This window comes from Ammospiza caudacuta, chromosome 2 (assembly GCF_027887145.1).
Source record: "Ammospiza caudacuta isolate bAmmCau1 chromosome 2, bAmmCau1.pri, whole genome shotgun sequence".
Taxonomy (NCBI): Eukaryota; Metazoa; Chordata; class Aves; order Passeriformes; family Passerellidae; genus Ammospiza; species Ammospiza caudacuta.
This window is the reverse complement of record NC_080594.1, coordinates 103863505-103886568: the sequence shown is the minus strand read 5'-3', so window position 1 is coordinate 103886568 and position 23064 is coordinate 103863505. Positions and strand designations below refer to the sequence as shown.

General features: G+C 42.1%; 1 protein-coding gene across 1 annotated transcript; it reads right to left on the bottom strand.

The window, feature by feature from the left end:
* Nucleotides 1-635: 635 nt before the first annotated feature.
* ZRSR2 (zinc finger CCCH-type, RNA binding motif and serine/arginine rich 2) lies at nt 636-17149 on the bottom strand. The gene is made up of 11 exons (XM_058800199.1): nt 17078-17149; nt 15196-15275; nt 14954-15047; nt 14543-14651; nt 14169-14255; nt 12001-12039; nt 9767-9882; nt 6616-6829; nt 4313-4368; nt 4023-4132; nt 636-3392 (listed from the first exon to the last, which is right to left on the bottom strand). Exons 1-11 carry the CDS (start codon nt 17122-17124, stop codon nt 2911-2913), a joined length of 1434 nt encoding a protein of 477 aa, XP_058656182.1. The 5' UTR covers nt 17125-17149; the 3' UTR covers nt 636-2910.
* Between the last annotated feature and the right edge of the window lie 5915 nt (nt 17150-23064).

Below are 23064 nucleotides of genomic sequence, written 5' to 3'. Positions count from 1 at the left end.
AGCAGTTGAAGACAAAACAAAACTTGGCCCGTATTAATTCACTTTATAAGGTCCTTTTCTGTGGAATATGCGCAATAACACGCAATGGGAATTTACAAATTTAAATCCTTTCCATGTTCTTCTGGGGCTTTTTCCCTTGGGGAAAGAAAATAATTAAGCTTAACATTAAAAAAACTTCTAGTCTCTCTCTCCAGAATAAAGCAGCTCACTCAAATAATAAGGAAACACAAAACCATGCATATAACACTACTTAAGATTATGAAGCAGAGAAACAATACTGAAAAATACAAACTCCAAAGTTAGAAAACTGGTGGAATCCCAGGTTTCATGCTAATAAATGCAAGCTAAATGTCAGATCTACAGCACTCACATTCTGTGTAATAAACAGACGGTGTGTGAAAGTGCAGGGCAGTCACAGCTACCAGTCCTACACTGTACAGGTACAGCCAGCACGTTTGGGTCCAGACCTCAAGAAAAACAAGCTGAAGCTTCAGCCATTGTAGTAACAGAAATAAAGTATATTTAAATTTTTACATGCATTTCTGAGCAAGTTTGGTTTTTTTGTGTGGTTGTGGGTTTTTTTGTTTTGGTGGTTTTTTTTTTTATTTTTTTTTTTTTTTTTTTGTTTTTGTTTTTGTTTTTTTTTAATACAGCCACTTAGCTTCTCAAATCCTGTTGCAAAACTGTGGGGACAAGGAGCCTAATCACCCGTGGAATTCTCACATGGTTATTACTGGGCACTTAGTTTCTAATCCCATGGAGACTTGGTTTGCTTATTTCACCTGACTGGTCACAGGTTCCCACCACATTTCCTTGAGCTGCACAGCTGATTTTGCTGGGCTAATGCTCTGTGACATCTGTCCGTGTGACACGGGGTGCACAGCGGGGGCACAAGCCAGCTCTCCCACCTGAGAGCTCTGGCAAGCAGGGCAGCCCAGGGAATGGAGGGTGGAACCAGCCTGTGGTGGCCAACTGAACCAGAGTTTGCACATGCAGTGCAAGTGACCCAGTGAGACAACTGAGCAGCTATAAAAAAGTAGAAACCTCAGGGAAAATTTGTCTCTAAGGAGTGATGAGAAAAAGGTACGTTACAAGAAACTGGCAGTTACAAATTTCTCAAATGGAATTAAAAACTCTGTGCTGTCTATCCTTTGAAATACGCCTTTTAAAAAAGTTATTATTTCAAAAGTTATGCTAATTACAATTCCTACATGTGTTAATAACTAAAACATTTAATCAAATTAACTAAGCTACAATTCTGCCTACAGTTATGACAATATATCATGGAAGTTGGGTTTGAACTGAACATCACTTTTGTTGTATTACTCCATACTGGACAAGTTACACATGAAGAAAGAAGGAAAAATATATAATCAGCATGCTAGGTGCACTATGCATTTAGAAAAGCAAAAATATATATATCACATCCAGAAGCAATGTTCACTTGATCTTAACTATCCTGGGGAAAAACGTTCTTGATGAGAGGAATGCTGTTGGTAAAGTTCAGATACCTAGATTTTCTAAGGGAGTTTATGTTACACTGCTGGGAATTCTAATGAATTCCTATTTGGGAGCACTTCATGCCTGCTTTAGGCTTCTAACCCTTGGGGTGTGATTGGCTCTCTGAAGGCAGGAGCCCAGTTCTTTGGGGAGGCTAAAGACAGGGAGGTGTCTCTACAGACCATTACAGCACCTGCACCTTCAGTGCTACAAGCTCTCTCTAAGTGTCTGAGGACACAGGTGCCCAAGTTAAAACCTGAAGGTAAACCATGTGAAATACAGTACATCTAACAGCACAAATCTTAAATAAAAGTGAAAAAAATATTGGTAAGGATTTCTCTAACTGCAGGTACTTTGCTAATATAGCTGTCATTTCAAGGAGGTTTTATCCCAATAATTTCATTTTTATGTACCCTACTCTTCACCTTGGCTGTGGGAAAGCAAAGCAGTAGGGTGCCTTAAACTATTGGTAAAATAAACCTCAAAAGGCTCTAAGTCCTCCTCTCCCAAAACCATGAAATAGTCTTTCATGTATACACCCTTCAGCTTCTTCAGCCACTCTGCAGCCATCTTGACTGAGCCTTCACAGTCACATCTTTGGTTCCCTGAAGGACACTTTGCACCCCTCCAGCACAAGTTGGCAGGTCCTTTTCACCTACAAATGGTGAGCAACCAAGAGGTATGCAAAGCAGTTCTAACCTCACTCAAGGATTACAGCTGCATGGTCTCCAGTCTTACTTGGGGATTAAGGTACTGAATAAACTGATTGTTTCTCTGTGTACTTTCTGCTTGGTTTTAGTCTACTGCAATCCCTACAAGCCATCAGCTCAGTCAGGGCTGAGAAAAATCCAACACTCGTGACCAAAAAGCTCCTACTGGACCAGTGCTGTACAATCAAACACGGATGTCTTTGAGATCCCTTTACTCCAACTCATAAAACAATTATATTTTCTTTGTCTGGAAAGCAATTTCCAATAAACAGATGAAAAATACAAATGGCAATCATCTACACAGACCTGGATCTGTAGTGTGCTGGGGTGTGAATTTACTGCACACTGGCTGTTCTGTACTAACTCCTTACAGGAACAGTAAACACTTAACATACACATAACAGAAATAAGCACATACCAAAGAGGCTTCACTTCTCTATTTGCACTCAGTGTGCATCCAGGTGTTGCAGCTGCTCAGAGGGACAGAGTAGCTAGAGTACTTGACATTCACACCTTCTACAGGACTGAAAACTTTAAATTTTCTCAAGCTTCGCACACAGTAAACTACGTTCCTTTATTAGGAAGAAACATTTTAAGTGCAAGAACACTTTATTTGAAATTCATATATATCTGGTACCCTATTGGAAAGATTTCTTTTTCAGCTCTATTTTTGTCAATTAGTGATTTCTGAAAGTAATTCTCACTTTGTTTTGGGAGTTTCACTATTTTTTCCTCTGCTGCTTGATCTCTTTTTACCCCTGCTCCTGGATCGAGAGGAGCTCCTGCTCCTGCTGTGTGTCCGACTGTGACTCCTGCTGCGACTCCTGCTGCGGCCTCTCCGCTTCCTGCCCCTGCTGTGGGACCTCCTCCTCTCCCGGCTCCTGGACCGCCCCGAGCGGTGCCGCCTCTTGTTCTTGTGGCGACTCTTTTTCCTCTCCGATTCTCCGTTCCTGCGGTGGGAATGGTCGGGGCTGGGGCTGCCCCTCCTCCTGGAGCGGCTGTAATAGTCGTCACGATGGCTCGAGCGGTTTCTCCTCTCAGAGTTTTTAGACAACTGATGAGTCCGTTCAGGAGAAATACGTATGTCTCTGTTGGCCTCCCAAAACTCGTTGTTTGGATTTTTGAATACATGAAGAAAGTTGCAGTGTTTCCCTCTTGGACACTTCTGCCTTTCAAATAAACCTGCAACAGATTAGGGTTTGCTTTTTTTTAACCAGACCTATTAAATCACTTTCTTCATTATGTACCAACTGGAAGAAATTAAATAAACTGAATTTTGCTTCTCCAAACAGAAGAACATGCATCTGACCACCTATCAATTTAACTCACAAAAGATTAATTTTCGTTGCGTACTTTTCTTTGAATTAGCTTTTTAACAGCTATGAAGATTTGGATTTAGCTTAGAACAAACTTAACTTTTTATTTCACTAAGTTTTATTTACCTTAATGTAAGAAGGTAAATAAAGAACATGTTATATTTACTGCTTATAACTGTTGATAGTCCAGAAACTGCCATTGCTTCTCAAGAGATAAACCAGTACTTCCTGGAGTTTCACTTTAAGATTATTATTTCAAAAGCAAGAATCCAAAACTTTTTTCCTAGACCATGGTAAATCCACTAGAATAATTCAGACACTTATGTGACATGGTGTTACACTCCCTTTCTTTCCTGGATCTGCACAAGACATTTGTCTTCCAAACGGAAATGAATACAACATTAGGCAAATCTGAAAGCTACAGCCTAATCCCTCTTTTTCACTTCCATGAGTGAGTATTCTTTCAGTTACACATATTCTCTTTTCCAAGACTCACCACATATGGCAGTTTTCCACCTCGTCACAGGACAGAATTCACAATGAAGCTGTCTGCCTGCATACCATCGTCCACTGAACAGAGCCAGAGCTGCCTGACAGTCCTTCTCCCTTTAAAAAGGAAAAACAACAGATGGCATGACCATCACACAATCATTTCAGACACCCCTTAGCAATTCTGGGTTCCCACTACAGTGTGAGAATGCACTGCATGCATGATACAAACCCCTATTACTCATCACTCAGCTCTGGAGTTTAGCTGTAACCCTTGGTAAGACTGTGAGTACTTACGACTGGTACTGGACGTACACATTTCCTCGCAGGTGGGGCTCATAGTTGCAACTGACCTGAGGGGATGGAAACATGAAATTAGGCCAGTGGAAGGTTTATGCTGTACAACAGCTCACACATTCTGAGATGGGCAATTCTCATTTACGACAGTTCATCCATATCAACTTAGAGATGATGTTTTTCAAAACACTAAGTGTTAATAAAAAAAAAAAAACAAAACAGAACAAAACAAACAAAAAAAGCCTTTCTGGCTTATGGTTAAATTATGCTTGGATTAACTCTGAGACCTTGGCTTCACTTAGTCCACAGGAAAGCTTGTACTCCATTGTCTTGCACTAGTCTGGGCCAACCCTACTGTGCAACAGCCAAATCCTGCTCTAACAACAATTATTAGTATCCTCACATGGAAATGAGGGATTCATTACAGTAAGAGACTCTAGAGCAATGTATCTTCACAGCATCCCTTTAAAATGGTTTCAAAAAGCTGGTGACACCATTTTTCACTGTACAGTTCTGAAAAACCTTTTTTGTAATAATTTAGCATTCAAAGTAGATCTAAAGCTCTCAAAAATTAACTTTGAAAAAGTTTGCTGCTAGTTACAAAAGATTCCAACAGGCAGGTCCAGGCAGGTGGAACCCAGTTCTTCAGGACAAACTGTGATTCCAGCCTCTGTTGCCTGCAGGCCTCTTCCAATATTTGCAGCAAACAAAGTTAGCGGCTCCTTTCATCCCTGAACCCTGACTGACCCTCAGGGAATACCTCTGTGTGTGCTGGATCAGCAAAGGGCTTCAGCCACAATAACAAGCACTTGTATAATTAAGTATTACAGGATAAGGAGTCAAAGTATTTGAGATACACAGTGTCAATACAAGAACAAGTGAGAATGATTTTGCCACAGACATTTTTGGGTAGGAAAAGAACCCTAGAGTTCTAAGGTACTGTTTTATCAGGACCTTCCCGATTCTGGAGCAGCTTCCTAGAAAAAACAGCCATAATAAAAACCTTGGCAAAGTAAGTAAGCTGACAGAGGGGTGTGTCTAATCTGATTCTAAATGGTCACAGAGGCTCAGCTCACTCACAGTGAAGATCCCTGCAACCAACATGTTTTTCTGAAGCATCTCTAATGTAGCGAAAATGTGCATGAGAATCATGTTGCTGTTGTACAATTGCGTTAGAAGCCAAGGAATGGCACACTAATAGTGACAGGAACCCAAGCAGGTGCAGCTTAGCACACCTGCACAGAACCATGGTACAAAGCCAAGGACCTGACTTTGCTGATAAGGCTTTTCAGGCCATGCTCCATAATGAATCTGCATCCTGTGTGCTAGTGGAGGACAACTGGCTATTATTCCATGACTCAAAATATGGAGGGGATGCTCCACTCCTCCAAACAAGTGAAGGTTTCTTGCCTATAAAGCTCATTATACAACTACTGAAAACTCACTCCTTCTACTTTGCTCTTGCTTGAAATGCTAACGCCATCTCAGTCCTGAGGCAGCTGTCAGTAGATGAACACAAAAGAAGAAAAGGCACTATATGCCTCCTGGTGACTGCAGGAAAACACTCAGGAATGGCAAGCAGAAAGGGATGCTGCAGTAGATTCAGATACAAGGAGATTGCACCATCCAAGCTGCATATTTCTGGGGCAGCATGGGATTGTTAGCGCACATCATTCATCTCTGAGGTCTCCATTCAGAGATCCCTCTTTGTCCCCATAAGAAACAAATTATAAATGGGAAAAAATCAGTGCAAAACACTGAGCAAACCAAATGCACAAACTAAGGATGGATGACAAATCTCAAAACCATTTATGTAACTTACCTTTCTGTAATTCTTCCTACTGAAATATCTGCTATCTTTTCAGTTCACTGTAATCTGGTTTTATTTTATTCAGCCAGTCCTAAAATGACATTGTTTTGGTGTACACTCCAAATGCATTTCATACCCCCACTATTTCATTCCTTAGGCCCAAATACAGTAGCTCAGATATATTTATATTGTCTAACAGTCTTAATGGACCCGCTGGGACTTTGCACAGGATAAGAAAAGAAAGGAGTATGAGATAAGTGGACTGTTGAGTAGCGTGAGTAACGTGCAACATAGAAGCCCAGGCTTTTGTAACACTTGAGATGAACGGGAGAGAAGATTCACCCAGAGTAAGATGGTGCTCTGTAAGAGCAGTGACAAGTTTACAGGTGCCATGAGAGATGCACAGTTTGTTGTAAGGACACAGCATAGTGCCCACAGGATTTAGCTGGGGCATGCTGGACAGTTCCTCGCAAGGCTCGTAAAGCGCACGTACCTTGAACTGAACCACCTTCCCCACATTCTGAAATTCGGGGAGCACATCCTCATAGAACTCCAGGAACTGCTGGTAGGTCTCCTCATCACTGTACTCCAGACTGGCATCTGTGTCATAGTCGTCCCTGCGGCACTGCTCCATGCCAAAGGTGATGAACATCCCTCGCACCAGCAGCGTCTTGCTCGATGTGGGGTAGTTGTGCTTGCGGGAACACCTGCACAGGTGCAGTGAAAAAGGAAAGTTGAAAGATTGGCACCTCCAGCAGAAAATACACTTCTTGAAGCTTCAAACATTTGTCATTTTCATTTACAGTTATTATAAAAGAAAATCGATTAGTGGAAGATCAAGATATTTCAATTACTAAACCAAATTATTTTGGAGTGAGTTTGTACATAACTTTAGGGGTTCCTTAATGCCATTAACAAACACATTCTTGCTTAGGAAGGCAGAACTACAAAAGTTATAGATACCAGTGTCACAATGAGAGCTGGGAAGTAATTTCTTTTAGGCTACAAGGGTTAATGTGTTCCCATTTTCTGAAGGACTTAAAAGATTGTCAAGAGTCTCTCTAGAAAGAGATTTTAAAGCAAGTCCCTGCTCTTATTTTTGCAAACTGAAAAACTTGTACTGTAGTTGTTTTCATCATATGGGAATGGAAGGTGGGAATGTGGGAAGAACAGCACATTTAGACCTGCCCCTGAATGAGTATAAGACTGCTATTTTTCCACTTCCAACAGAAAAAAAAACCAAACCAAAACACACAAAGGTAAAAACAACAACAAAAACCCACAAAACCATAAATCCACAAACAAAAAAAAACTACAAAAATCAAAACCCAAACAAAAAAAAAAAGTTTCTTCTAAATCAGTCATATCTTAATCTGCAGCTTCTTGGCAGCCATAAAAGTATTAGATCTCCCTCACCATCCATCATATTCAGGCTACCTTGCTAACATGCTGAAATACAGTTCTCCCCTAGACATCTTTAGATTCAGTAAGAACACAGATGTTCTCCATGCTTATTTCACTGTGCTTTATGAATCCCATTCAATATATCCCCAAGCAACTGGGTCATGCACTCTCCAACAATTTTCTCCTTTTCACGACCAGAAAAACATTCAGACTAGTCTAGTCTCTGTATGTCACTGGGCAGCACAAAAGAACTGCAGGGAGGTCAGGTCTCAAAATGGACAATTACAACCCAGACTTCAGCTAGGCAGTTTTTCTGTACCCAGTCAAATCAGAAATGGACTCTCACCTTCTGGTTGGCCCCTTAGACTTCAAAAAGCAAACAACAACAACAAAAAAATCCAATCTCCAAACCCAAAACTAAACCAGGAAACAATTAATTTCATGATTATTGTTCTTTTACATTTTAGAAGCTGCCTTCTTTTGCTGTTCAATTTCAATAATAGAACAGAAAATATGAAACCCCCCTAATATTGTCTGCACACAAAATTATATATTCACACGACAGAAAAAAAGGAACCCCAAGGAAAATGAATGACCCAAGAATCCAATATTACTGCAAAATATTAGGTTTGAATTACTGGGGAAATTGGTAGTAGCAAACTCAGCCAGTTTCAGCTTATTCAGGACATAATGAGCTTTGACAAGATTCAGTAGTTATTTGTTGATAACACTGGCTCTTAGTTTTTCACAACTCCTTTCAACCCATCCTTCCAGTCCTATCCTAGCTGTACCAGTCCTTCAACTTAGAGACAGCACCAGATGTTAAAGTGACCAGATCATGAAGGAAGCAGGTATGTGAAGAAAAAGAAGGAAGATTAAAGGGAGGTAGCTGAGATCAATAGGGGTGAAAGAGGAAGGGCAGAATATGATGTTTCTCAGTATTTATTTTCCAAGGGTTATTCATAGTTCAAATGCAAAGTTCAAAGCAAAACTGAGTTTTATGGAATCCCTAAATAATCCATGGAAGTTATCTCCATTAAAGATCACTACAAAAAATACTGCAAAGACTACAAAGACCAAGACATTTGAAAAAAATGCTGTCTGCAGTGATATAGCTGGTGAAATTTTTATTATGGAATTCAACACATATTTCAGGATAGAAAAAAAAGATGTGAACTTGAAGCTTCCATATAGTTGAATTATCTTATAATTATCCACAATATACATCACACTGGAACAAATTACTCCCAGGATAAAGAAAACTACAATAGCTAGACTGCACATGTCTCAGTGATACAAGTTAGTAAAATAACCTTGTAAGTTTTTGCTGAGGATTCATGTAATAAATATCAGAGTCCTGCCCTGCTAAGCTGTTGTTTCTGCTTAGCAGGGAGAAAAAATCAGGGATTCTCAAACCAGAAGCTGCATTTGGGTCATCACTGCTCCTGGTCACCAATGAACATGTACTCCATAAACTCATTTATACTTCTGTTTCCCTCTACATCCTCTGGGAACAAGTTTGCCATTTGTTTCATAAGAGAAAGTCTTTCCTGTGTCAAAGCTGGTAAACATTCTGAGACACCTGACTAAGTTGCAAATAATCATTCCCATCCTACTCCTGAGTTTGCTGTTCGTTTACCACAGTCCTCTTCCACCTCCCTCTTTGAAAGCAGAGTCTGGACTTGTCAGCCACTTCCACAGAGGTGCTCTTCATCTCTCATCATCCTGATGAGCTTCTCTGTTCTTCCCTTTTACTACACTTCCCTCCTGAGACAGGGGCACCCTGTCAGTGTACCACAATCACAACTGAATGCATCACACATTCAAATAGTGAGAACTCTGGAAGCTACCTGACAACTTTCCAAGTGTGCAGATTTACCTTAACTTAATTTCTTTAGTCCATTTGGGATCTGAACATATGCAAATTAGAAAATATAAAAAATTAGCATCTGACATATCAGACCTGTACTAATAACAGACCATATACATTCTGTCAGAATAAACCTGTGCAGGAGCCTAGGCTAAGAAAAACCAATGTAACCAGAATGCACCATCAGTGATATGCCATAACAATAACCAGCTTAATTCCAGCCAGAAAATGCTCTGCTCTCAGTCCACATCCAAATACACAGAAGTATTTTATGCAACAATTTTTCCTCAGTTGTCTTATGACCTATTCAAGTTGCCTCTGTTTTATCTCCCCAACACACTTCTATCCTGGTAAATATTCAATGGATTACCTGTCTCCAAATCGGCAGGAACCTGTTTTAATATAAAATGGGCAATTTGCTCTGTCCTTCTCTGTTCCCAGATTCTCTGGGGGCTCTGGGTTATGCCAACTCACACCATTCTCCAGCTGTGGAAGAAACATTAAAATAGACAAAAGTTAGAAAACAGTAAAGAAATGGAGTGTCAAAAATAAAACTTAACAACTGAATTCACATGCAGTTATGAGCACTATGTTTCTACAAGGCAAGCTGAACCTATTTAAAGCATTGTTTTTCAAAGCTGCCCTGTGCTTTGGGTCTCACTTTATACATCTGTGTCATGGTTTAACCCCAGCCAGCAGCCAAGCCCCAGAGAGCCACTTGCTCACAGCCCCACCAAGTGAGATCAGGGAAAAAATGGAAAGGTAACAGATATAAAACTCATGCATTGAAATAAAGACAGTTTAAGAGGGAAAGCAAAAGCCAGGCAAAAAAGCAAAGCAAACTCAGGAATTAATTCACTGCTTCCCAGGGGCAGAAGGGTGTTCAGCCATCTCCAGGAAAGCAAGGCCCCACCACATGTAACAGTGATGTGGGAGGACAAACATCATCATGCCAGATGTCTCCCCATTCTTTCTTCTTCCCCCACTTTATACACTGAGCATGATGTCAGATGGTCTGGAATATCCCTTTGGTCAGCTGGGGTCACCTGTCTGGCTGTCTCCTCCCAGCCAACCATTCACCCTCTGCCTCTTCACCAGTGTGGCAGTATGAGAAGCAGAAAAGACCTTGGAAGAAAAGGTCTGTGTAGGCCCTGCTCAGCAATAACAAAAACATCTCCACATTTTCAACCCTATTTTAAGTGTAAATCCAAAACAAAGCCCCATACTAGCCACCACGAAAAAAATTAACTCTACCCCAGCCAAAACCACCACAACTTGGCAGAGAGAAAGCCAAGACTATTTACTTATTTTTCTCTGCAACAGCCCAAAGCTCAGCAAGCTCATCATTATCACTGTTATGTGCATCTAGAAAAGGCTAAAATAAAAGTAACTTGTCAAAGGACAGAATTTTAAAAAATGAAATTCATAGTTAGCACTGGAAGTAGAAGTGTCCATACTGATCATCCTGGGTCATTAAAAATTCTCTAATTCAAAATGGCCTCACCAAGTTGCAAGCCTTGAATGACTACAACCAAGACACATATTTTAAAAGGAATTTTCATTCTAACCAAACAATCTATAAAGCTGACTGGCCTAAGTTCTCATTTTAAATCAACTGAAAATTCTTTTTACTCACAAGCAGCATTTGACCCAGCTACCAATTCTGCTCATGACTTGCAGCCATAATTTTCTATCACCAGAACAGCCCTGTTATGTCAGCAGTAAATGAACCCTGAACTGCTACTCTAATGCAGTCTCCAACATACCACATTTCTGACTATTCCTTTGCAGACATGACTGCTAATGCATCTTGAGCTCTGGGCAGGCAGTAGTTCAGAGCAGTTTCCTACCCATCTTAGTAAACAGATTCCCTGCCTAAAGAGCTGTTTAAACATGATTTGGAACCAAACCTAACTCCAATGTAGCTATGGCAGTCAATAAACAATGGATAACTAGGTTAAAACTTATTTTTCAGATTCATGAAGTGGTTTAAACAGAGCAGGAATCTTCACAAGTTGAACCATATGACAGGGATAAAAATACAAATTATTCTTTAAGGCAATCTCTAAGAGCCTCATGAAAACTGCAGTTTTCTTTTCTACACACTGCCAGCTTGAGATCCATGCTCTTCCAGGCATCCAAGCAGTCAAGCTTCTCTCTCCCCCACCTTTTTTTCTTTTCATTAAGGATCTGTGCCCTTCTCTACCACTCAATCCTCTTATTTAGAGCCTGACATCTGCTTAAAAAGACAAGTTTATCTTGCCACCCAGGACTGACAGATTTGTTTAGAATTACAATTCACAAATAAACCATCATGCACAGTGGTTTTTAACAGCACACAGCAGTATTTCCAGGTTCATTTTGACTCAAACCTCCTGAACAGTCATCAGCATGCACAACTGCACTGCCACCAACCAGCCAGAAATATGCTTAATTATGTTCCACCCAGTAAATAATTGTTTACAGCTCATGCAAGCCACTATATATTAAATTTATTCAGGCCATTAGGTTCTGGAGAGCAGATGGACAGCATGCTAGAAGGCAAACACTGGATGGAAATTAAATTACTTTTCAGTTCTTTTTTCAGAAAGTCTCAGAGCATACCTGGCTTTCAGCTTGATCCAGCATCCTCTGCACAGCTGCCTATAAATGGTGCAAACACAGGACTAGTGAAAACCCTGAGGATACACAAAACATCTGGTTTCTTTAGTTAAGAACCTAATTTACAATGCTCAGTGATTATGCATAATGAAAGTGTGATGGGGTTTCCTTTAAAAACAGGAGATTTACTTTGGCTCTGTAGCAATTCAGGTACTACAAAGCTGTTAAAGGATACATCAGACAAGACCCTCATGTAGATAATCTTCTAAACTAAATGACAGACAACAGAGAAGTTTAATTTTCTTTTTTAAAACTATCATTGAACTGTTGATGCTTAAATCTCCTGCTCTAGCACACAGCCTGGTTACAGGTAAGTCCATAATTGTTTAGTTGCAGAAAATGTTTTAACTTACACATTTTATGGAATACACAGAAAAATGCAATGCTTAGTGAGCCTCTGTTAAAGCAAGAGATGTAACTGGTAAGAAACTTAAACACTGTAAATTAACCATATCTAGCCTTCCAAATATAGGAAAGCAATGAGGATATTCTTTCCCTTCATTTTTCTAAGTGAGCTGAGCATAACAATACAACTCTCCAAAACTGGCTGGACACTGCTTCTAATAAATTGCTCTATGAAGTTCCTAGAAAAAAGATATTTTAATATAATCAGGACAAGAAAATATGCTAGGACTGGAAGAGAATTAATTAAATTTAAAAAGAGCAAATAAAAATTAAAAAATGCAATTAAAGATGAGGACCTGGTACTGATCACCAAGGATATTAGATAATACCCACCCTAATAAAGAAAAATTAAACAGAACAAACAAAACTCCCTGAACCACACAAACAAAAAAAACTAAACCCAAAACTAATCCTTCACCCTCTCCAAAAAAAGCCTCTAATCACCATCACCCATCAAACCAGAAAATCTATTTCTTAATTTTAGAGAGGGAAATTAGTTTTTTTATTGTATCACTTGTTAGAACTTGAATAAACTGCTGTTTCAAGACACAAGCAAAACCAATTAAACAACTTTCTGCTGCTAAAATGGGTGGCTCTGCTTTTAGCTGGGTAATCAGTTTCCCTCTGGGTGCCTGTCATTGCCCTCTATGAGCCAATTTAACTCACTATCCCTGGAAATAATAACCCAGAAAAACAGAAAGCAAAGAATCCAACTACCAAATAAAAGAGAAAGCTGCTTCCATCTAGTTCAGGGACACCAGTTATCCCACTGAGGGCTTGGGCACACCCAGACACAAGGATAGAGGGGAGGATTGAAAACCTGCTGTTATCATGGTTCAACTCTCTCCAAACTACATCTCAAACCTAAATAAAGGACATGAGCATAATTTTCTCTCCCTACTCTGCAAAGACAGAAATGGACACCTGAACACCAGAGGAAGCAAGACAGGAAATACAATAACTACTGTTCTTTGGCATCCCTCATTCAAGTGTTACATCATCAGCAGCACAACCAACTATTAACTGCACACAGCCAGAGCTGTCTGCTCATGGCTCCTCTCCTGCTGTGGCTATCAGACTCAGCTCCCAGTGAAATGTCCTCACACTGAATTACTGTACAGGAAACCTTACATCCAGATCACTGAACTTGTAAAACTGAAGATGAATGTATCATTAACAGAAATGTTATCAATGATTTGTATCTTCAGTATCATTTTTATTCCACCCAAGGAGCTCTGAAAAAAGATACGTCCTGTTGGATGAGTCAGGTAAAGAAGAGCTGTAACACATCTTTTGATTAAGAACTGTGTTAAGGAACAGCAGCAATGTACTTCCATGTTCCATGTCCTCTTTGGGCATTTTCTTCAGCACTGACTGTGTTTAACTGGGACATTAAGGAAGGATTATGTTTAATGCATGATGCAGAAAGTGCACTTATCAGAACCTGCACTGGCACAGTACCTTTGTATTTACCTGACGTAAACAATTACATACTGTGAACAACCAGATGGGTTAACAGGAGTTATACTTCAGTATATGGAGCCCCTGGATGCTCTTTAACACTGAACAACGGTTTAGGAACTTAGAATGGGTTAACTAATGCATTTGCTATTTATAAAAAAATCCCTTTACAACATGCTTAACTGTTGCGTCTGATCATGTCACAGGACATATAACATACATATCCTCCCACCACCAGCAATCACCTCTCTCTCTCTCTTCTCCTGTTGCTTCTGCTGTGCCACTTCTCTCTCTTTTCTTTGCTGCTCTTCCCATTCTTCTTTGATCTTCCTCTTTATGACAGAAAAAAAATAAATTAAGGAACAATGCTTTACAATCAAAGTCAAAAGCATCATGTTGCATTACAACTTCTTGACAATTAAGTTTTCATCTAGTCAGAAGCAACTAAATCTGACAAAAGCCCTTTTAAGAGCTGTTGTTTTTTTCTCTTTTCAATTCTGCTTTTCTATACAAAAGAGTGGAGACTCTATGCTTTCAAACCAGCATCAAGAATAATGAAAGTTACTACACTCAGCTACCTTGTTGCCTAGCACAACTCTAAGGTTTTACATCTTTATACCTCTTCTTCCTCTTGACGCTTTCTTGCGGCCTCTTCTTTTTCTTTCTTTAGCTTGAACTCTTCTTGGGCCTTCTCTTCTCTCAGCAACCACTGCTCATGTAGTTTTTGTCTACCAAAGAAACCAGATACCACTCAGACCACCAACTTAAGGAGTACCCATGATTGATGCAACTGTCATAAAAACAATTCAATATTGTATTTATTACTACAGTAATAACTGCAACTTACCGAATCTTATTTAAAAGAGAAATTTCCATAGGAATCATTCAGGCTTTAAAGGAAAGGACTGTGTAGCCTGACATATTCAATAAAGACTGTGTTTCACAGAATATATTTGAACTTTTCAAAGTACTAAAATGGAATTGATTAAAAACTGTTTATTGCATATATGCCATTTTCTAGATTTCTCACCTTTCTGCCTCAAGTTTTTTTTCTTCCTCTTCTTCCTCCTCTTCTTCCACTTCCTCTTCTTCCTCCTCAGACACAGATTCATCTTTTTCTGCAGCTTTTGATAAAAAAGCACAATTCAACACATCTACATAACTGCATGCTATGGCCAACACAGATACACAAAATATCTTAAAAAAAAAAAAAAACAAACAAAAATTCCCAATCATTTCTAGTCCCACTGACAGTACCAAACACTTCAGTACCTGAGTCCCTTAGTTTGGCAAGCGCCTGTCGCTTTTTTTTCCTCTTCTCCTTCTTCAGAATAGCTCTGTACTTTTGATGGCTGAGGATGAGAGAACATTGCTTATGTTAAAACAGACAAACAAATAATTTTTACTGTATACATGCACTTAATTTCCTTCAGCAATACAAAATCCCACAAACTGCAAAATTAACAGGCATTTATATGAAACAGTAACTACACAGCAGCATGTGATGTGACATCTGATGAAATCTGTAAATCTGTGGCTGTGCTGTTCAGACTTGCACAGGGGCAGCAGCAAGAAGACCTGACATGGGGTCTCATCTTCTTTGAGCTCTGCAGTACTCAACATCATCACCAACTCCATGAAATCTCCTTCAGCTCCTGAAACTTGGTCACTAGATAAAGGAGAAAAACTTGGGGATCTCCTACCCTACAATTTTGGTACAACTTTCTGCACATTCTAGTCTTTCTTTTACAGGACATGAAATTTCAAGTTCTTTCTTTTCTCCTTTGTTATTTTTCACAGACAGTAGTCTCAATGCACAGCTAACAAAACACACTCCACAGCCCCCACAGACAATGGTCAGCACTGCTCTTCTGCTACAGAAGCTTGGCCAGACTCCTCCTTGCTTGTCTGACAGCTTTGACCAGCTGCCTACAAGCAGCACCGCGTTTTCACTATGGTTAAAATGCCTCTAATGTCTAAAAGCCTTTTCACATCAAGCTCTTTTCTGTCAAGTTTCATTCTAGCTTTCCTCTTCCTAGCCAGGTGATAATGGAGAAATAGACAGGAGGGATCATCTTCTGCTCTGGTCATTGTGCCACACCAAATGCTGATGGGAGATTAATACCTTCCCCTTTTGGAGTGTGTAATTTTAAGATTCCACACGTGTAACTCAACCAGCCAGAACTTCACCCACACCTCCAGTCCTGTTCAGGATTGCTCACATCCTCACCACCTGCACACCTGTGCGTGCCAAGGGGACACCGCGGTGCTTGTCCTGACAGCAACTCCTGCCCGCACAACAATGTCACCCCCTGGGCCCTCTGCCTCTGCCCCGGCCAGCCTGGCCGCTTCTCACCTCGTGTCCCTGCCTGAAATGGATCGCATCCCTCAGCAGGTGCCTGGGGCTGACAAGCGAGAACTTCCTCCCCAGTTCCTGGGAACTTCTTTTTCTTGAAGCCCAAGGAAGGAAGGGACGGAGGCACTCCCCTTACTCCCGTACCAGCACAGGAGAGGGGGCACACGGCTGGCAGACAAGGAGCAGCGCTGCCTAAGCCGCTCCAGGGCTGGGCTTCGCCCCTGCCTCCAGCCGCAGGACACCGGAGCGAGGCCTGGGCAAACGCCTGCAGACCCCGGCCGGGCAATCCCCCGGCGAGCCCGGCTGCCCTGCCCACGGCCTCGGCGGCGGGGCTGGCCGGGGCTCAGCCCGGGCACGCACATGCCGCTGCCTCCCCGCGCCGCGGCCTCCGCTGTCCCGCACACCTCTCAGAGCCGCCGCTCTCCCGGGCGCGGATCGCTGTCCCGCCCCGCCGCAGCTGGGGCGGGCCGGCACGGAGCCCCGCTCCCCCCGGATCCGGCCGGGAACGGGACCGGCAGCGCCCGCGCCCGCGGCTCCGCCGCTCTGGGCCCGCTCGCCGCCCGCAGAACCACCCGTCCCGAGAATCACCGAGCCCAGTTCCCCCCGTCCCCCCGTCCCGCCGGGCCACGGCCGCGCGGAGCTGCGCCACTGCCGGGCCCGGCCACGGGGCGGCCTCAGCCGCGGCCGTCGTGCGCTCGGGCGGTCTCGGCCAGGACAGGGCCGTGACTCTCCGCAGGGACCCGCGGGCCCTCCCCCTTGCCCCGGGGGGTCCCAGCCCCGGCCCGGCCGCGGCCTCACCTCGGCTTCCCCAGGGGGGGCTCGGGCACCAACATGGGCGCCGCCATCTTGCGGGACCGACGGGACGTCACGTGATCCCTCGGCGGAAGGGCGCGCAATCGGTTCCGGCGGCCGCGCGCCGAGATCCCGGGGCTGAGGGTGGCGGGGCCGGTGCGGGCTGGGGGCAGGGAGAGGCGGCACCGAGGGGCAGGGACAGGCGGGGCAGGGACAGGCGGCACCGGGGGGCACGGAAAGGCGGCACCGGGGCACGGACAGGCAGCACGGGGGGCAGGGAAAGACGGCACTGGGGAGCCCGATTTACCGAACTGTCCCAAGGACCGCAAGCGAGGGAGTGCAGAGAACGTTCCGTTGTCACGGGATCCCTGAGTGGGCCAGGTTGGAAGGGACCACGGTGGATCATGTGCTTCAAGCTCCCTGCTCAGACAGGGCCATCGCGGGGCACAGGGCTGTGTCCGGACAGTTCCTGAATATCCCCAGTGAGGGACACTCTGCACCTTCTCTGGGCAATCTGTTCCAGTGCTTAGTCACACGCAGTAAAGAACTTCTTGCTCATGTTCAGGTTTTTAACTGGGATTTGCTGTGCCCAGTTAATGCCCATTGCCTCTTGTCCTATTGGTCGGCACCCCGGGAATAAGGTCCCTCCCTGGACCCATCCTCTGACACCTCCTTTTTAATGTTACTATGTGATGATGAGGTCTTCTCTGGGTTGTCTCCTCAAGGCTGAACAGGCCCAATTCTCTGAGCCTTTCCTGACTCTGTGCCATGTCCTTAGCCCTGTTGGGTACCTGTGTGCCTGTGCAGTGGTGCCTGAGCTTGCCTGGTGCACATGGCAGTCACTGAGTGACACTCTGGGCAGTGCCTGCCTGCCCACAGCCTGTGCTCTGTGTGGGAGCTGCCTTGGCTGTGTTGGGAATTGTGTGTGGGAGCAGGGTGTTCAGTGCCTGCCATGAGGGAAGCTTTCAGTGTGTCCCTTGGCTGCTGTGAGCATGGCTGCCCTGCCCCACAGCCTCTCAGAGCTGGGGGAAGCCACAGTTCCAGTGCATTGATCAGTTTAGCTCACATTGCTGATGTACTCCCATCATCATCTCTGAGGCATTGTACCTGACCTGATTATAAACGCATTTCATGGCAGGAAACTATTCCACACAGACCCTCCTGGGTGTGATGGGTGGAAATATGCAAGGTGTCAGTAATCAATTCCTCTGTGACAGGAGTGATAGATTACACCCTTCAGAGGCAGTGTGCTTGTAGCTTTCATTTGGGCAAATTTTGCATGGCATTAATAAAGTACATTGTTGATTAAGGTCTAAATTATTCTTCTAAACCACAACGTAGGAGCTTATTTCCTACATCCTGGGGTAGTGCACTGCAGAAACAGCCAGAGCTGCTGATGGTGAAGCACACCACAGCAGGCTCTGTCAAAACCTGACTAATTGACTGTGCTGTTCATTAACAGCATAATGAGTATCCTCTTTCTTACTCTGAAGCTCAGTGAAGTTATTCAAAGCAAGCATGTGACTGCTGCAGTCAGCAGTTACATTTGCCACTTGACCAATGAATATTCAGACCGTGACCTCTCTGCTGTTACTGAACCATGTGCCAGAACCTAGACTGTCTTAAAATTAAGGAGTTGTCACCAGTAGTACTTGCACTGCTCCTTGTGCAGAACATACATGTAAAGTAACACATAATTTGCTGTTTCTTGGATACAGAAGATGGCAGTATTGGGCATTTAACAACTGATGAACCATTGGCACCCATGAAAGTATTGGAAAAAAAACAACCAAATGTGTTTCATAATCTTATTTCATTAAGAAATTATAACTATAGCTTTCATCCTCTCATCAACCGGAAATGCCATAATATTAACCTTCCTTTAAGCTATTTATGAGTCAAAATTGAGAAATTCTATAATTTCTTTTGGTATGCTCCATTTCATCATGGCATTTTCCCAATGTTCTTGGGGAAGGCACCATCTTAAGCTTTTACATTTCAGCAATTAAAAGTAGATCTCATTTTAAGAAAACACAAAACATAACAGCTATTACCAACATCCAGAATGATTCTGGAAAAAGCTGTCATTCTTTTCAAAACAAGGATACACAGTTGCATTATTCACTGTTTTGTTTATTTTGATTAGTTTATACACATATAGCAGCTTGGTTTTCAAGTCCAGGTGTAGACTTCCATACAATTTAATTGATAGAGTGTCAGAAAGAAAAAGATATGGCAATTCCAGGCAAGAGTCATTCACATATCCAAAGTGATACTGCATTCCAGTCAGTAGCTGTTATTCCTTACACTGGAATTATAGACCCCAGGCCTTCACAAGCATAGTTTATTTTTGTGGCAACCTTCAGGTTTTGGGACTCACTCTTCCATATTTTCTAAAGAGAAATACTCCTTCATGGTCCAGTACCACATGAACCCTCTCATGAGAAGGTCAGTACTGGATGCAGATTGTACTGTGTGGGAAAAAAGAAACTTTTATCTTACAACTTGTAGTTATGTATTGTAGTTACTACATGCATATAGTAACTACCATGCATGTCCCACCTTGCACTGTAAATGTCTGTGTGTCTTTCCAGCTGTATGCACAGGGCTGTGCATGCACAGTAGAGCAGCCCTCTGTTGAAGTGCAGTGACTCTCTTTGGCACACATTTGAACTTCCTTTCCCTGTGGCTCTTCTGGATTCCATTTCATGTCTTTTCTGCCATTGTAGAGTAACATAAGCAGATAAGAAGGGTTCACTCTCTTTGTTGTATGCCCCAGCCCTCTGTGGAAAAAAGAAAGATACATTTGATAAGCATACAAATTATGTAAAATTGTCCTCACTGTAATATTTGCCATATGCTCCAGGAGAAGAGTGGCACCTTTCCTCATGGAATTGTACATCTGGTTTTTGGGTTTGTTTTTTTTTTTTTTTTTTTTTTTTTTGTTTTTTTTTTTTTTTTTTTGTTTTGTTTTTTGTTTTTTTTTTTTTTGTTTTTTTTTCTCCTGGGTGATGCAAATGGAAATAAGAGAATACAAGGGGCAGTCAAATGTCAGTCAAATCACTAGCTTGGATTTGTCTGACCCAGAGGATATGTGCTGTGTGGGAGACATCCAGGAAGTGTGGGGTTGGGGTGGGTCAGTTTTCATTGACACTTCTTGGTGTGTTTGTGTAATAAATGTGAAGATGAAGTGGTGGCAGCAGCACCATCCTCCCACCCCTTCCATGCTGAAAGTCTCAATGCCAGCCCCACTGTGGGCTGTCCTTGGTGCTTTCCACTGCAAAGTGCCCTTTCCAAGGTGATAGATGGGAGTGCTGGCAAGTGCATCCTTCCCCCACCTGCACTACTGTTGGGAGAGCTAAATGTTCCTCACCCACTGTCTGCTTCTGTGAACGCTGATAAAAACTTGGTGACAGCCAGGTCACTTCTGCCCTGTTACAGTGATGGCTGTGGCAGTCCTCATTCCACACCCTGTTCCCCCATGACTTCTGCAGGTGACAATGCAGTGTTTGTCATTTCCACTGCACCCAGGGAACTGCACAGCACTGTGCGCCACTGCAGTTCGGGTCTGCAGTTCTCCAGGTACATTTCCATGAGTGACTAAAGCTGACAGTCACACATGGGCTCTTTCCTCCTAAGAATTGGACACAACTCTTTGAGACTAAAGATTAACTTCCTCAGAGTTTAAAACTGTTAATTTGTCAAATTTGAAAACTGAGGTTAAGTTTAGCCATAGTTGTTAATTAACTTATACAATAGCTATCAATATTTTACTTCCCTGGGATTTTCCATTTCAAAGACATTGAAAGGAGCAGAAAAAGTACATTGCTAATCACATGGAGAAGATTGAGGGGATTTGTTTGTTTGTTTTACCAAGTCATATGATTTCTTGACTTTTCAACAAATTTCTCCTGATTTGTTCAGTAGTCCAAATTTTGATGTATTTTTAAATGAATTCATACAGATATACATGAACTTCTATAGATAAAAAGCACTGAAAAAAAATTACAGAGATACTCTTATTTTCAACCAGGCAGACAAATTAATTTGGTATAATAAGAGAAATAATTCTTTGCACTAGTACAGTGATATTTCTGGAATGCAGAAATGTGCACGAAATTCTTCATGGCTATGACCTGTAGCTCCACAATAGTTAGGAAAAGCAAAAATAATATAAAAGAGGAACGGCTTAGAAATCTAACACCTCACAAAGTAGTCAGTTAAAAACATGCCTTGCATTTGTGCCTGAAGATTGTAATTTATTCAAGCAAACTGATGCCTGACTGATTAATCAGTGGCAAACAAATGCAGACATGCTTAAACAGTGCTGTGTATCTGGCCAAAATGGAAGCAGAATCTGGGCAGAAAGTTATCCATGCATGTAGATTTATTACAAAGATACAAAGTGGCAGAATGTCTGTCTGTCCTTTTAGATTATACAGATATACTCCATTTATAAACTGAAAAGTTGCAGTGCTTTTTAAGACACTATTTAAAAATACCATTAATTTGAAGCAAAGTTATCTTCCTGCTAACACCTGGTGTATTCTTGCACGTCCACCTGGCTTATTTACAAACTGTGCTGGCTTTGGGAAAAGATTTATAGATGTGTAGCAATTGGTAGATTATGTGCAGCACTCTGTGCATCTACAATTGGATATGCACGTGGGCCTTCAGCTGGATGCATTTGGCACACATCCACGTTGCTGTGCACGTATATATCAACTGCATGATGCTCTCCCTGTGAGCTCTGAGCTGGGGTGTTTATCACACGGCTTCTTCTCCTGGCCTCCTCCCCTCTCTGCTGGAAAAAATAATTTTTCTTGCTTCTTGCCAGCAAGACAAATTGGGGAAAATCAGCCATCCTGGCTGGAATTCAGCAGCTTTGATCAGGGAATCCAGTCATGTTCTCTGAGTTTGTTCCTGCTGGGTGTCATGTCCCTTTGCTGTACTTTGACACTGGCCCCATGCAATTCTGAGGGGAAGAACTGATTTGTGATGTTTTACAGCAGGGGGAAGTGGTGATGCTGTGTATCACACTCAGTTCCATTTGACTTCTGGCAGCAGGGAAAGAGTGCTCGACTTTTTTTTGCTCTTCCCGAGTTCTTCAGTGTTTCCCCTAAAGACAGAAAAAAGTTCATGTGTTTGCTATTGAAGCAATGCACATGAATTCACCATGAAACTGACTGCATTCACATTCTTTAAAGATTTTTCTAAGTTACAAATGCTACAGGAACCTGATAGTCCTTCATATATCTGTACATTTTTCAGTGTGCTCCTTTTGATGTGCATTTACACAGCATGTTAATTTAAGCTGTCATTAGAAATGAATGCATCACTTTTTTGTTTTCATAGGCATAGACCGAACATCTGAGCAGATAATGTATCCAATACTTTTGTATCCAGACTGGGTTGCCTAGTGAGAGCAAAGAGGTGCCTGGGAATCAGCTTGGCGAATGACTTTTAAAGATGGGCTATCATGTCCTTTAACAGTGGCCTCTAAAACCAGTTTAAATTAGTGAAGCAGTAAGTTCTCTGCTACCCAAAAGTCTGAGTATCTAATGCAGTAAATACTGGTTATTGTTTTTCATAAATTCAGCCCACAGTTCAGTCAGATTTTTGTACTGTTTGTCATTCATGTGAAGCTCTTTGGGTTTGCAGTCTCAAGACACTTCTTGGTGCTAAAGGATCAACCGAAAGTAATTCTGAAATGATCTTCAAGGTAGGACCAAACCATTAATCAGAGTGGCTACAGGGGGAATAGAGCAACATAATGAAATAAAGAAATCCTGTCTTACTGCCTAGATTGCAGACACTGTACAAATACCTGCAAATACATTTAAGTTTCTGAATTCTTTTTCCTCCACATTTATTTATTTGTCTTGGTAAACATTTGATTAATAGTGCAGAATGCATTAAAATATTTCCACATGCGTGTGTACACATATACACAGTGGCTCATGTCTATAAAACAAAAATACATTCCTTTTCAA